Source organism: Meriones unguiculatus, chromosome 14 (assembly GCF_030254825.1).
Source record: "Meriones unguiculatus strain TT.TT164.6M chromosome 14, Bangor_MerUng_6.1, whole genome shotgun sequence".
In the NCBI taxonomy this organism is placed as follows: domain Eukaryota; kingdom Metazoa; phylum Chordata; class Mammalia; order Rodentia; family Muridae; genus Meriones; species Meriones unguiculatus.
The window spans coordinates 39,171,325-39,186,143 of NC_083361.1; the positions used below are offsets into that span (position 1 = coordinate 39,171,325).

Consider the following 14,819-nt stretch of genomic DNA (forward strand, 5'->3'; position numbering starts at 1 on the left):
AGGTCAAAGAAAAACCACCCAGCAGGGAAAGGGGAGAGAGTTTTCTTTTTCCAAATTAAGAGGATTTTTTTTTTTCAGGCGTGGTAACCTGACTAAAAAGTGGCTTTTCTCCGAGGATAATGAGTGTGCCACCACCTAAGATAATCATTCTTAGGGATTCTTTGTGAGGATGGCTAGGCTTTATATTCCCTTTAATTTGTAGATGAAGACTCAGATATTTATATATGTGCTGTGGGCCCAGACCCAGTTCATGCATGCTCTTTGGTTGGTGCATCAGTCTTTATAAGCCCCTATGGGCCTAGGTTAGTTGACACTGTTGATCTTCTTGAGGGGCTCTTGTCCTTTTCAGGACCTTCTGTCTTTCCCCATGCTCCTTTACCAGACTGCCTAATGTTTGACTGTGGGTCTCAGCGTCTGTTTCATTTCACTGCTGGGTGGAGCCTTTCAGAGAACAGCTGTGCTAGTCTCCTGTCTGTGAGCATAGCAGAGTATCTAGGGCCAGGACACGTATGTAACTGATGGGCAGCTAGGTCCTCATGTGGGTCCCCTAGCAACAAGGGGAGCATGGGTTGTTGCCTGCTTTTGTATCACTTTCCCCTTGTCTGGCCTCAATAGAAAGGGATGGACTAAGTCCTGTTTTGATTTGATGGGCCAGGGTGGGTTTATAAGGGTGTGTGTGTGTGTCCCCTTTAAAAGGGAAGGAGAGAAAGAGGGAAGAAAGTGGGACTGACCGGGAAGAGAGAAGAGAGTGGCTGTGATAGGGAGTGGCTGTAAAATGAATAAATTTATTAAAAAAAAAAACACCCCTGTTCAAACAGAAAAAAAAGACTGTGATTAATAGCAATGAAAGGCTATCCCAGAGAAGTGTGTGTGTGTGTGTGCGTGTGTGTGTGTATGTGTGTGTATGTGTGCATTTTGAGGACAGAGGCTCATGTCAGTGTTTACTTCCTCCACTTTTCACCTTATATTTGAGATAGGGTTGCCCCTTGAACCAGGAGTCCTTTGATGCTGCTAGTTTGGCTAATGAACTTTAAAGATCTGTCTTTATCTCCCTTATACCATGTTACAGACAACGGCTGCAACCATCTTTGACGTGGGGACTGGGGATGGAACTCATGTCCTTATGCTTGCCTGGCAAGCACTTTACACACTGAGCCATCTCTGATCCTCTCCCCCAAACGAACAAACAAGCAAACAAGCAAGCAAGCAAACAAACAAAACCTCCTGATCTCAGTCGGAGGTTTTCTTACTTCCTCTGAATGTTCAAATGAATTCCTGGGCATTCTGTTTGGGGGGCATTGATCTGGGAAGACACTGGACTATCCATTGGCTCTCTTTTCTTGCTGCAAGTCCCTAGAATTTTCACAAAAGAGGAAGTTATGCCTTCGCTTTTGCAAACTGCACAGAGAGGATGGTGGTAGACAGATGTGAGTGCACGGGGCTTCCCAATTAGATCTCTCCTAAACATCCTAATCAGTTTCTGAGAACACTCTCATTGCCAGCACATCTGTGTGGGTTTGTGCTGTAAGCCCACGCTGTCATGGATACCCATGAGGCACTAGAGATGCCATTTAATGTCTCATTTGATGTTCATTAGACCACGGGAGACAACATGTCTTCAATTTAGTGTGATTTTACCTGTGTGAAAACCAGAAAACAGATTCTTCTAAGAATCAGGAAACAACTCAGCAATTTTTTTCCTCTCTCTGTTAGGATTTTTTTCTCCTCCATATTACTATTAGCTTTGCTGGGACAGTGAAATTGAATTACACAAATTACACCCACTAAATCTTTTCTGCAGCTGAATTATGCAGAGACAAGGCTTGGTCAACTGGAAAATTGCCACTGTGAGAAGACATGCCAAGTGAGTGGGCTGCTCTACAGGGACCAAGACTCCTGGGTAGACGGTGACAACTGCAGGAACTGCACGTGCCAAGTAAGCCCCTGGCTGGAGTCTCCTCAAGTCACGGGTCCACCAATTAGAGTGTGGCTAAGCTACTTAGCACATAATGCGACTTCCGTTATACTCACTCCCCTTTAGGAACCCCGGCAATTCCCAAATGCCAGAAATTAAAGTCGACTTTTTCTTCACATACTCTTTGATCTAACTTTGTGCTTAGGTAACTTTCTATCTGGAGTTTAAGAGTCAGGTTGTGGAGGGAGGCAGTGATTCCTTTGATTTCCAGACTTAATGGGGACTTTATTCTCTTCTTCTTACTCCTGGAGCACACAGTTTAAGATTTAATTTTATTATTTTTAATTATGTGTACTCATGTGTGTCTCTGTATGAGTGAGTGCAGGTGACTGTAGGTTCCCACACAAGCCAGAAGTTTCTGGTTCCTCTGGAGCTAGAGTTACAGGTGGTTATGATCTGACCAGCATGGGCCCTGGGAACTGAACTCAGATCTCATGAAAGGGCAGTATGCACTCCTAAGTGCTGAGCCACCTCTCTATCCCCACACAATAAACTTTTAGCAGTTTAATTAGTCTCTCAATGTTTGTTTTATATTTTTTGCAAGGTGTAGTCCTGAAAACTACAGATACCTCTCCCTGCCTTACAGGATATCCATCATCTGTAGGTTCCTCCAGTTTCAGAAAATCACGAGAGCACCACCCCTAAATTAGTATATAAACTCTGTCCAGTTGAAATTACTTGATAAATATCTGAAGAATGCCATTGTTTGTCTGGGAAAATACAAAATGGATTGTTAGAACCTTAAAAGTGATTGACAGGGTATACTAAAGATGTTATTTATATTCTCACAGAAATGGGCTTTTTGTTTTCTGCCTAATCTACTTAGTCCACATGGGTGGCTGGATGGAGCCAGTGATGTTTATCAGAAAAGTAATTGAGGTGACACAGGTTTATTCGAAGGGAAGATAATACTTTATTTGTGGTTTTGGAGGGTCCTGAGAATCCCCCCCCCCACTGCCCTGTCTCCCTGAGGTTCTAGAAAAGAGAAATGAGCTTCCTCAGAAACAGATTTGTTCAGCAGCCACCTCAGAGACCCCCTTTCTGTCTATCCCCTTGCAGAGTGGTGCTGTGGAGTGCCGAAGAATGTCCTGTCCCCCGCTCAACTGTTCCCCAGACTCGCTTCCTGTGCACATTTCAGGCCAGTGCTGTAAAGTTTGCAGACGTAAGTATTCACCTAGGGTCAGAATGATCCTCTGTGCTTTTCCAGTTATTTATTTTCCTCTGTTTCAGGACCCAACTAACAGGTATGAATTAAAGCAGTGGCAGCTGATATGATGCTGAATAAGAAGGGCTGGACAGTCCAGCCCCTGCCATTGCAGCAGAGAATGTACTCAGACTCCTCCTCTTTAGAAACAGCATTGAACCCACCCTAATTACTGTCCTCCATTCTTTACATCTGAAATGACCAAATCGATTCTCTGGCTCAAACACCAGGACTTGAAGTGGACTTGGAGTACAAATGCATAACCCCCAAGTTTATGTGGTTTAGTCTTCTAATTTTGGATGAAGTTAAGGGCCAAATTTAGTTTTTCTGAGGCTTTGGACAGATTTCTTTTTATTCAGGTGCCTTCATTAAAAATTAATTTAAAACACTGAAACTTTTTTCAATGTTGGCCAATCTAAGTACTAATGATTTAAAAATAGCTTTTTAGGCTAGTTAAAAGCACTTACTGCTCTTCCAAGAGACAGATTCAATTTTCAGCACCCACATGACACTTCACATCATCTATACTCTGGTTCTTAGGGACCCAACACTTTCTTTTGATCTCTCCAGGCCTTGGTCCTAATACATATGTATAGGCACCCACATGTTTATATGAAAAAGAGATCTCAAAAACTTCTCTTCATCACCATGACAGAGGACTCTATCTAAAACGAAACAGTGAGATGAACACAAGGTAAACTAGGAGGGAAAGACTCCTGTGTGTCTCGCTGAGTGCCATATTATGCTGGACACACTCAATGGATTGACCTCTCACTGTAAGGTAATATATTCTTAGCACCCTGTTTACCAGAAGCTCAGGCATAGAGAAAACCAGTTTCCCCAAGACCACAAGGCTAGTGAGATCCCAAACTAGCTTTGTTGACTACAAACCCTGTAGATTTTTCATAAAAACACATAATCTACAGAAAAAATCTTCTGGATAGAAATGTGGCAGAGGAGCTGGTTGATGCATATCTGCAGTCTCACACTGAGCACATGGAGTAGAGGGGATAGGAGTTCAAAGCCACCCTAAGATATATAGAGAGTTTGAGGCTTGCCTGAGCTACATGAGACTCTGTCTCAAAAATAACAACAAAACATTCTCCAACCAAAAATATCAGGCAAGCAAACAAAGAAATGGAATTTATATATTCTACTTTGCTGACTTAACCATTATCACTTAAATGTGTCCACATATCTTTTAAGACAATGACTCTTATTTTACTGAATTTTGGTTTCCCACTGTTTCACTGTTGCATAAACATTTCCTAGTTATCAGAAGTCTAGGCTGTTTCCTACTTTTCACTAATATAAGGGACTATATGATAATGTACTTCATACAGAAATACATTTTTTATTATTTTGTATTTTCTTAATATATGCTTGTCCAACATAGAGTGATTGGTCCCCAACCTAATACTCTGAAGACTTTTTTTTTGCATTTATTTATGTATTCATTTATTTAGTGTGTGTATGTGCACACGAGGGAGTCAGAGGACAACTGTGGCTGTCAGTCCTCTCTGCCATGTATATTCAGAGAATGAGCTCATATATCACATTTGACAGTAGGTGCTGTTACCTGCTGAGCTATCTCGCTAGCCCTAAGGCCCTGGTTACATATAATTAATTATTTTTTATATATGTACATTTTATTTATTTTATATGGACATTTATTTCCAGTTCATTTGAGAATTGTCCAGGTATGAAATGATTCCAGAAAGTTGCCCATTTTCTCCAAGATGCTGAAGCACAACCTAACCATAATGGCAGGGTTTTGCGTTCATGTGGAGTTCAGATCAAGTTGATTAGAAAGAAATCATCTTCTCAGTGACTATATGATACTTTGGTGTGCTCAGAGGTTAAGCGAGTAGGAATACAACTGCAATCAATTAATATACCTCTAAAGTTAAAAGGTTGAGAACTTCTGCTTGAAAAACTTTCTATTTCTTATTAGTTTTAAAACAGAAATCTTTGTTAGGTACTTTTGGGTTTTGGTGCCCGGAATAATTGTGCATCAAAGAAGCTCCCATTGAGCCAGGCACAATTTGCGGCATCCAAACCTGAAGTGTCCAGTTTAGTGCTGCAAGCACACATGTACTTTCAAGAGCGCTTCGTAGGCAACAGCTCAGCAGCGTGTTTAGAGAAGAGTAGGAGTGTTTTAGGGATCCATGTGAGTAAGAACATACCTATCAGAAGGAAACAAATATGTAAAATCATTGAACAGAATTGGTGTTTTTCTGTTGTTTGTCTGTCTGTCTGTCTGTCTGGGTGGGTGGGTGGGTGGGCGGCACACTGTGTGGGCTGCTCGGGGGATAAGAGCACTGGCTGCTCTTGCAGAGTACTACAGTCTGGCTTCCGGCATCCACATGACAACTCACAGTTACCTGTAACTTCAGTTTCAAGATAGCTGATACCCTCTTGCCTCCTTGGACACCTACATGCATGTGGTATACATAAACATACACGGGTACACACATATAGACATATTTTTTAATAAAAATTTCAAGCTGGGCCATGGAACACACAGAGATGTGATTTAAGAAAGGGAACTGCTTCAACAGAGCTTCAGGCAGTAGCCAAGCCTGGGGCATGGCCATATTCCAGGTAAAGGTGATGGTGCAAGCAGGCAGAGACTGCCTGGGGAGAGGAAAAGAAGAATGGATGTGAGTGACAGCAAAAGCAACTGGCAGCTAAGCCCTGCTCTGTGGGAGTGTCTGTGAGAGAGCAGGTGAGAGAGCAGGTGCCATGGTCTGAACAAGAGCCCATATGAGCCAAGCAACATGATGCACAGAGAGGGGGCAGAGGGAAGAAACTCTTTGTTGTGTGCTTGTGTGTGATGCCGTCTGTTTTGCACCTATGAGTTGGAGATGCCTTAGTGACACCCTGTTTGATGTGGGTATCCTGCTCAGAGAGGGGGGATTTGGAAGCTCAGTGAAGTCATTTACTGAGGAACGGAGAATCCTTCTGTGTTTAGCTCTTCTGATCTGTCACTTACTTTGAAAGAGTAAAACAGAGTGCTGTCTCTGACATTCAAAGTCACCAAGTTCCCAGGGACAGCTGCCATGTGTGAGGGAGCAAAGATCTGAATGAGGACAGAGGGACCTCAGATGCACATCTGGCAGGGGCATCAAAAGCGGTACCTGTCAATTGCTTATTCAGTGTGCACCCAAGTGGCAAAAGTGTCCAGCCCCTGCACTGAAGAAATCAAGGTCAAATCCAAAGGGCTGGATGTGTCTGGGTACAGAAAGAACATGAACTGTCTCTAAGTATCTGGAATGCTCATTTCTGACATCACAAGGAAGTAGGTGCTGGGGCTAGGCTTCAATTTCATGGTTGGACACTGTGAAATACTCTACTTTGCATGTCCCTGGTGTGACATGAAGGGCTCCAGGTATCCATTTGCATTTCTGCTCACACTGAAAGCCTTAGTGCCCAGCCAAAGGCAGTAGGGCCTGACTCACCTTATGCTTGAATTTCCTCAGACATCAAAAATAAGTCTTTTGGCTGCAGATCAAGAGGTTGGATAATGAGGACTGATGTTATACATAAGGAGGGTAGTGCCAGGGAAGGAAGGGATGCTATCAGAGGAGAAAGGAAGACCAGGAAACAAGGGGAGTTTCCAGTCTCTGAAGTTGCCCGAGGTTATTTCATGGACACCTGGCATCCATGTCATATGCCCTTTCTTAATCCTGACACAGTGCAAGCTGTATACAGACACAGGCTGGCATCGTTGCCTAGACTCCGAAGCTCCCTACCACATGAAGGCATAAGACTCATCAGACATTTATTTTTTAGGCCAGCATGGTAGATGCAGGATGTGTCTCTGAGTGTGGTATAAACAGTAGGGCATTTTTATCTTCATATAGGAGTTCTGGATGAGCCTGCCAGAGAAGAAAGGAGCCAGCCAAATGTTTCAAGACAGGGTAGCAAGCGTGTTAATACCATTGTGGACTGGCAAGGGGCCAAAGGGAAAGAAAAGGAGAATTTCTGCATTTCCCAGCCCACGCCAAGAAACAGATGGCAGGGTTGACAGGAGTGTGCTTAGCAGAACTGTCACTCTGGAGCGAGCCACCTTGCCAAGCTGGCAGCTGCTGTCTTTAGGAGTATGGGAATTCATCACACAGGAATCCCAGGGCCTTGGAGATGGGTTCTTCCCATGTAAGTCAATGAGGGGAACCCAGAGTGTCATTAGGAGCCATGAGTCCCAGTCACAAGTTTATCTAGAACACTGAGGCAAGAAAGACAATTTTTAAAAATGAAAGAACACTTAGGGAATTGTACTGTATTCTCTATTTGGTTGTTGATACTGTTGCTGTGTTTTCTCTGATTTTTGAAGCTGTATGGCATTGCTGAAATAACTCCTAGTGGACCAGGAAATTTGTCAAGTTTTGCTGCTTAGTAGAGCTTTCAAAGGGTGAAACAATATTTATTATTTTTAGTCAACAATAAGCCCAGAGAGGCGCTGAGCTTGAGGTGGGATTCACAATTATGCAAACACAGTTCTGACTCTCATGATGGTGACAGCAGGAAAGATGTCAAATTAAGTGTGTAGTTAAGATACAGTGTGACATATGCTCTGTGAGGGTTTGGTGTAAGGAACAATGGAAGCATGAAAAAGCAGAGTTAATCAGGACTCAGGCTTAAGAACAACTGCGTGGGGCTGGGAGGATGGATTAGTCTGTGAAGCACCTGCCTTGCAAGCATAAGACCTGAGTTAGGATCCTCAGAACCCATGTACAAAGTTGGACATAGCGACCTGAACTAGTGAGGCCAGTCATGTGTTTATGCAGAGATGAACAGATTTCTGAAACTCATTGGCTAGCCAGTCTAGTTGAATTGGTGATTTTCATGTTTAATGAGAGACTGTTTCCAAAACACAAAGGTGAGAGTGACAGAGGAAATACGCCTGATATTGACCTGGAGCCTTCCTATGCACTCTTCCACCCTACACTCACTCACCCTAATAAGTGGTGGTTATTACCTACCTAAACACAACACAATACAACACACACAAACAGTTGAGACAACATTGAAATGGATATATGTGTGTGTGTGTGTGTGTGTGAGAGAGAGAGAGAGAGAGAGAGAGAGAGAGAGGGGGTGGAAATGGATAAGTATAGATGTTGGGAGGGAGGAAACAGACGGGTTTTTGTTAGAGAGATAGAAATGGATGGGTAGAGTGTTGTGGTGGCATACTGTCTAGGTTTATATCAACTTGATACAAGCAAGAGGAGGGAACCTAGGCTGAGAAAATGTCTCCATAAGATTGGGGTGCAGGTCAGGCTTTAGGGTATTTCCTTGGTTATTAATTGATATTGGAGGGCTCAGCCCACTGTGAGTGGTGCTTTCCTGGACTTGTGGTGTTGGGTGCTATAAAAAAGCAGGCTGCGCAAGCTATTTTGAGTTGAGAATCTGTGTTTCTGGTTAGCTGGGGCTGAAAATATAGCAGTGATTAGCAAGATAGCAGAACTACTAAAGGGAAACCTTTGCTTTGCTGAATGGGGTACTTGATGCTGATCAGCTAGAGCTGAGAATTTAGTGGTGATTAAGATGAGCGCAGCATCATTGATGCAAATTCTTCTGGCAAGTGTTTTCTGAGAGTCAACACACACAAACTGTATTACAGAGGTAACCAAAGTTGTACTTTCACTGACAGCCAAACTTGGTAGTATAAGAGTCACCCAGGTGGCATTGATTTTGGAGACATGAAGGGTTCATTAAAAGCATCTGAGGTTTGGCACCATGAGAGGCCAGGATAGGCCACTGGAGAAGGTGCAGGCTCAGTAGTAGTTGAAGCCCAGAATTGAAGGGGTCATGGAGAGAAGTTGAGGCTTGGCATTGTGGAAGACAGCCCAGGAGAGGTGATTAATCAAAGTTCAGCCCAGTTGCAGCAGAAGACTCAAGTATGTTTTAGATGTTGTTAACATCTTGAGTGGATCCAGCCAAAGCCTAGTAGACGAGTTGTGTGTGCTTCAGGAGGTGAGCCAGAGAAGTGACCCTAGGCCTTTAGAGGAGCCCATAAAAATCATGAGTGAATCCTAGATAGTGGGCATTGAGATACTTATACTTTTGAAGTATAAATATCACGAATGTGCCCTGGCTCTTCCCTTTTGAAGTAAGAAAGCATTTAATTTACTTTTGATTTTTTTAGAAGCCCACAATTGAGAGACTTTAAACTTTAAAAAATGATAATTTGGAGTTTTACAGAGACTTTAGACTTGAAAAGAGTGGATATTTTTAAAAAGATAACTTTTTAAAGAGTTTTAATCTGTAAGACTGTGGGACTTTTTAAGTTTGTAAAATGTTTTATGTTGTGTTGTCTTTATTAGTGTGCTGTCCTAGAGATGAACAAGAAAGAAAAGGTTGTGGATTAACAGTGATGCGCTTCTGTGTTAAGATGACAAAGGGTCAATTGTGCTGGCTAGTTTTATGTCAAATTGACATGAGCTATCGTCTTCTGAGAGCAAGGAACCTCAATTGAGAAAATTCCTCTGTAAGATCAGGTTGCAGACAAGCCTATGGAGCATTTTCTTAATTAGCAATTGATGAGGGAGGGCCCAATCCATTGTGACAGTCCTGGATTCTACAAGAAGGCAGGCTGAGCAAGCCAGTATGTAGCATCCCTCCATCTGCTCTTGTTTTCAGGTTCCTACCCTGTTTGCGTTTCTGTCCTGACTTTGCTGATGAGCAGTGCTGTGGAAGTGTAAGCCAAATACACCCTTTCCTCCCTAAGTTGCTTTTGGTCATGGTGTTCCATCACAGCAATAGTGACCTAAGACAGATGATGCCATTGGATGATGAAGGTCTGATAATTTCTATAGAAGACAAGAATATATGCAGAGCTTGGAAGAGAGAGAAAGCATAGCCATAACATAGATGGGGTGTGCATATTTGATCTAGTAAAAGCACAGAGACTGGTAAGATTTTGAAGTTTTGAGAGATATGAAAAAGCCGACAGAATGGACTATCTGCCTAATTAAAGATTTTGAACTTTGCTTCTGAAGGTGTTAGGGACACCTAATGTTGTTAAGTAGGGTTTCAGATTTGATCTTAAGATGCTTTTATTGTTGTCCGTGGAAGAACTGGATAAGGCTGAGGTTAGAACAAGGAGGCTGTGGTAGTGCAGAAGAGGAGGGGCAATGATGGTCTGAATGAAGACATTGTCAGAGTGGACAGTGGAGGAGAATAACTTGAGGAGGAAGCATTGTTATGGCTTGGTTACTCACTGGATACATGACTAAGAAGTAAGCATAGAAGGAGCTGGTGTAGACCGTGGTGCCGTCCACTGAGAGGAGAACAAAAGGGTGAAGCTGGGTGGTGTGGATTGGCGCAGGCCAGGTGTTGTCCAAAAACAGTCCACTGTGGAGATTTCAGCATTCTTTATTAGAAAAGACACACGGGATCCATGCCATGTCAGAATGTGTTGAAGGAAGCAGAATCAGGCAGAAGAAATTAGTTAAATATATGTGTATACACACACACATCTATACTACAGAGGTGTCATGGTAAGTAAACCAGCGTTTGTTTCTGGGCTTTCCCATTTCTGTGACTACAAAGAGAGGTTTAGACAGATGCTTATGAGAGAACGAAAAGACTGCAGAACCAGGGAACTACCAAATTTAATCAACCCAGCTTTAATAGATCCAGAAAGGGCCTGAGAGGCGAAGCAATTTTATGAACTAAAGGCAAGTGTGTATTTATTTCTGTTTCTCTAGAGAGCTGGCGCTAGAAGGGCTCTTATCAGGCCAGGAAAGAGTTCAATCAGACCTTTGCTTTCTGTTTCTCTTGAAGAGGCTGGAAAATCTAGTAGAATCAGAGAGGGGTCATAGCAAATTGACATATTCTGAACATGCTTAAAGCAAGTCAGCAAGTGCAGCCAAGGACTGAGCCTTGGCAGAATCTAAATTGAGCGGTTTCTCTTTGAAAATTTCTACAGAGCTGACTTCCACTTTCTGCCCTCCCTGTTAGCCCATACAGCTCACCTTTCTCAAGGCCTCCCCTCCAGTGGGCTGACTTAGCAATTGGCTGGGTTGGCTTGTATGTCTGAGTACTGTTAGGTACTAGGCAGACCCAGGGCAGTCCCCTCTTGTGATCAAAATGAAGCACATAGGGGTGATGTACTCAGGGAAAGAAGCACCTGTGGTGTGAAGTTTTGATGAACAGAGTAAATATATATATATATATATATATATATATATATACCTTCTACCCAGAGGCACATCCGAGAGCAGCACTGTTTGCATCAAAATGACTGTTAATTGGGCAGGAGGGATGTCTCAGTAGAGGGACTGTAAGCATGAGAACATGAGTTAGAGTCCCTGTGCTGCTCATGGTAAAAGCTGGTCATGGTCATGTAATACCAGCTCTGGGAAGCAGAGTCAGCAAGATCCTGGAAGTCACTGAGAGCCAGGTTCAGTAAGAGAACTTGTCTCAAAAAAAAAAAAAGGAGATGGACAAATGAAGACACCTGATGTTGACATCAAGCCACCATTTGCTTCTAACTGCACCTGTAAGCAAACACACACACACACACACACACACACACACACACACACACACACACACAAATAAAAACAAAACAAAAACAAAACAGAAAAGCCAAACATAAAACTTACTCTAATTGGTCATGGCAACTAACTTCTTTTGTTTTAATCTCTTATGGACTTACTCTTTTTTTTTTTTTCCACTAATTGTATGACTCTGCTATGAAGATGAGGTAAACTCAAAGAAAGCTGAAGTCTGGCTGAGGGCTTCAGGGGCCATTCATGCTACTCTTCCCTTGCTTTACACTACATGAAATTCATATTGCTTAGACTTAGGCAATCTATGGTCCTATGGGATCTGTTGACATTGGATGGTACCCCTGAGGACATTTTGTAGCATAGCATGACACTAGGCCTGAACTGTTTTTCTGTTTTCCTGCAGCAAAATGTATTTATGGAGGAAAAGTTCTTGCTGAGGGCCAGCGGATTTTAACCAAGAGCTGCCGGGAATGTCGAGTAAGTTTATCTGTGGTCCCTGACAGAGGCATGTGGTGTTCTTCTTTGGGGCATGTTGGTATAATTGTTTCCCTAAGTGGGCCTGAGGGGGCAAAATTGATGGGCTGGAGTCAAGGAAAAGATCTAGCTACTGTTTCTGTGTTGCTAACTTCCATTCAAGTGGGTAATGTAGCTAGTCAATATAGGAAGGATGTGAAAAGGAAAATGAGATAGGAGCTACTATGGATGGGAAAGTTAACAGGTGGCCCTGGGAGGAAAGAAAGGAGAGGAACTGGGGTCAGGATGTAATATGTGAGAAAAGAATTAAATAATAAAATGTACATAGAACAAGTGAGAAAACGCTCTTTTGGACTAGACCTTCATGGAGACAAATGTCCCCATCAAGTATGTGTAAACACGTCATAGCACCCACATATTTTTGAAGTCCACTATGACTTCAGTAGAGGAGTAATTGGAGGAGTACTGGGGACAGCTGATTAAGTCTCAGTCTGTGGGAGTGACAACAAAGATGAACAAAGAGGGGGGTTTAAGAACTGAAGAGTCTTGTTACATGGTTGGCTTTGGGTGCTCAGGACCAAAGCTGATGTCAGGACTTCTGGTATGTCAAAGAGAATTCTAGTTTATATTTTGGTTACAACAAACAGAAACCCTCCTTGAGTAATATTAGAAAAAAAATGGTCAATTGTTTTGAAAGCAATATTAGGTAAACTGCAGAGTTTCTAAAATCCAAAAGACTGTGGGACTTAGCAGAATTCAGGAATCTCTGAAGTGAACAAGTAGGTAAGGGACCACAGCCAGGGTGCCTCAGTACCAGGGGATTGAGGAATGGGCAGGCACATCTGCTATGGTGAATGCCTCTCTATCATTTTTATGGTCCTTAAGTTACACACACAAATTTAAGTGCTAGACATAGTCTGTGTCATAAATCAAACCCAACATGTTCAGTAGGGGAGAAATGGGCCTCTTTTTTCATCTGTGTGGGGAGCTGGTTACTTAGAGGGGAGAAGACATTCTCAAGAGGAAGTTGTGGTACTCAGTGATGTGGTGTGGGATCATGAGACCCCAAGTATGCTGGAAAAATTATATAAGAAATATATTTAATTGAGCAAGAGGAGGACCATGTTTTATGGGGAAGGTGGGTGTCAAAAACAAATGGACAGGATGAGCTTGATGGCTTTGGCTGTCTATTCCTATGAAACCAACTCCCTAAAACACGGTGATTAAAACCAACATATGAACCATGTATCTGTGTGTGTATCTCTCTATGTGTGTGTACATTTACATATGTGCATGAGGAGGCTAGACATGACCTTGGATGTGAACCTTGAGGTACCTTCAATCTTGTTTTTAGAAACAGTGTCACTGAGTTGGGCTGGAACTTGTCAATTTGGCTAGCTAGCCTTCTTTCTCTCTCCCTAGTACTGGATTACAAGTGTATACCACTGTACCTAGCCTTTTAAGTGGGTTCTGGGAGTGGAGCTCAAGTCCTCACACTTATATAGAAAATACTCCCCAGACTAAAACCAATTTTTAAAAATTATTCTCCTGGATGTGTACATTGAATGCAGTCAGGTGTACACTTTTCACTTATATTCACAATGTGGTTATAAGTGTTTTGGCTGTTGGAGATAGAATCCTATGATGACTTCACAAGTCAGTATGTTAGTTAGATGCCCGAGATGGCTTCTTCATTCATGTCTAGTATTTTTTCCTTCCTCATGAATGGCTATGTGTGCACCTTCCTACGGCTTAAAGGTCTCAGACATTTCTCACATGGAGACTAACCTTCCCTAGAACAAACCCTCTAAAAGACCAAGGTGGAAGACCCAATGTTTTCTATGACCTACTCTCCAAAGCTGTGTGGTATCACTTCCTCTTTATTCTATTAGTTATATTGGACTGGTTCAATTTTATCATGAAGTATATCATGAAGGAAGATGATAAGAGGCCATGAACACTAGGAGCCTGAGTCATTAGAGACGCAGCTATCATAGAAGATAAACTGATAGATACAGTTTTCTACTTGAAATACTCATGTCCACTTGCACATACTTTGACTGATATTTATTAACATATCAAGTAGAGGAAATTGTGATCCAGGTGCTATGGATTCTGGCAACCAAACTGGTCCTTCAAAAAGCATCATAAACTCACAACCATATAATTTTTAGACTGTTTTCTTTGTACTCTTTAAAAAATTGAGATTATAATGCAGAGATTTTTCCGTTCCCTTTCCTCCCTCTAAACCGTTTTGTTCTCTCTTTTTATTGTTATTGTATGCATATATGTATATACATCTATATTCCTAAATATTAACCTGCCTAGTTTGTATAATGTTACTTGTATATATGTTTTCAGGGCTGTCCATTTGGTTTTGTTTACTCTTTAATGGATTGGAGAAGACTAATTTTTCTGCTCTTAGCACTCCTATGGGATTTCTGGATTTCCCCCATGCACTTTGGCATGTCTACTGGTATTGTCCCTGTCAGGCTTGTGTTGGGGCAATTGGGCTGGTGAGGCCTGTAGATGCAGCTTCTGACCTTACTAGGAGACATGGCCTCACAGCAAGCTCTCAACATATTTACTTTTAAACCAATTTCAATAACTCACCTAACAGTCTTGCTTCCATTTGCCCAATTTT

The 14,819-nt window shown here is 42.3% G+C and overlaps 1 protein-coding gene across 3 annotated transcripts in view; it reads left to right on the forward strand.

Moving 5' to 3' along the window:
• Nell1 (neural EGFL like 1) overlaps positions 1–14,819 on the forward strand; it is a 951,197-nt gene that overhangs the window by 255,160 nt on the left and 681,218 nt on the right. For all 3 annotated transcript variants that reach the window (XM_060367221.1, XM_060367220.1, XM_060367223.1), the window contains exons 8-10: positions 1,802–1,936; positions 3,035–3,137; positions 12,105–12,178. In XM_060367221.1, coding sequence (XP_060223204.1) covers positions 1,802–1,936; positions 3,035–3,137; positions 12,105–12,178 — 312 coding nt within the window. The remainder of the gene's footprint in view (positions 1–1,801; positions 1,937–3,034; positions 3,138–12,104; positions 12,179–14,819) is intronic.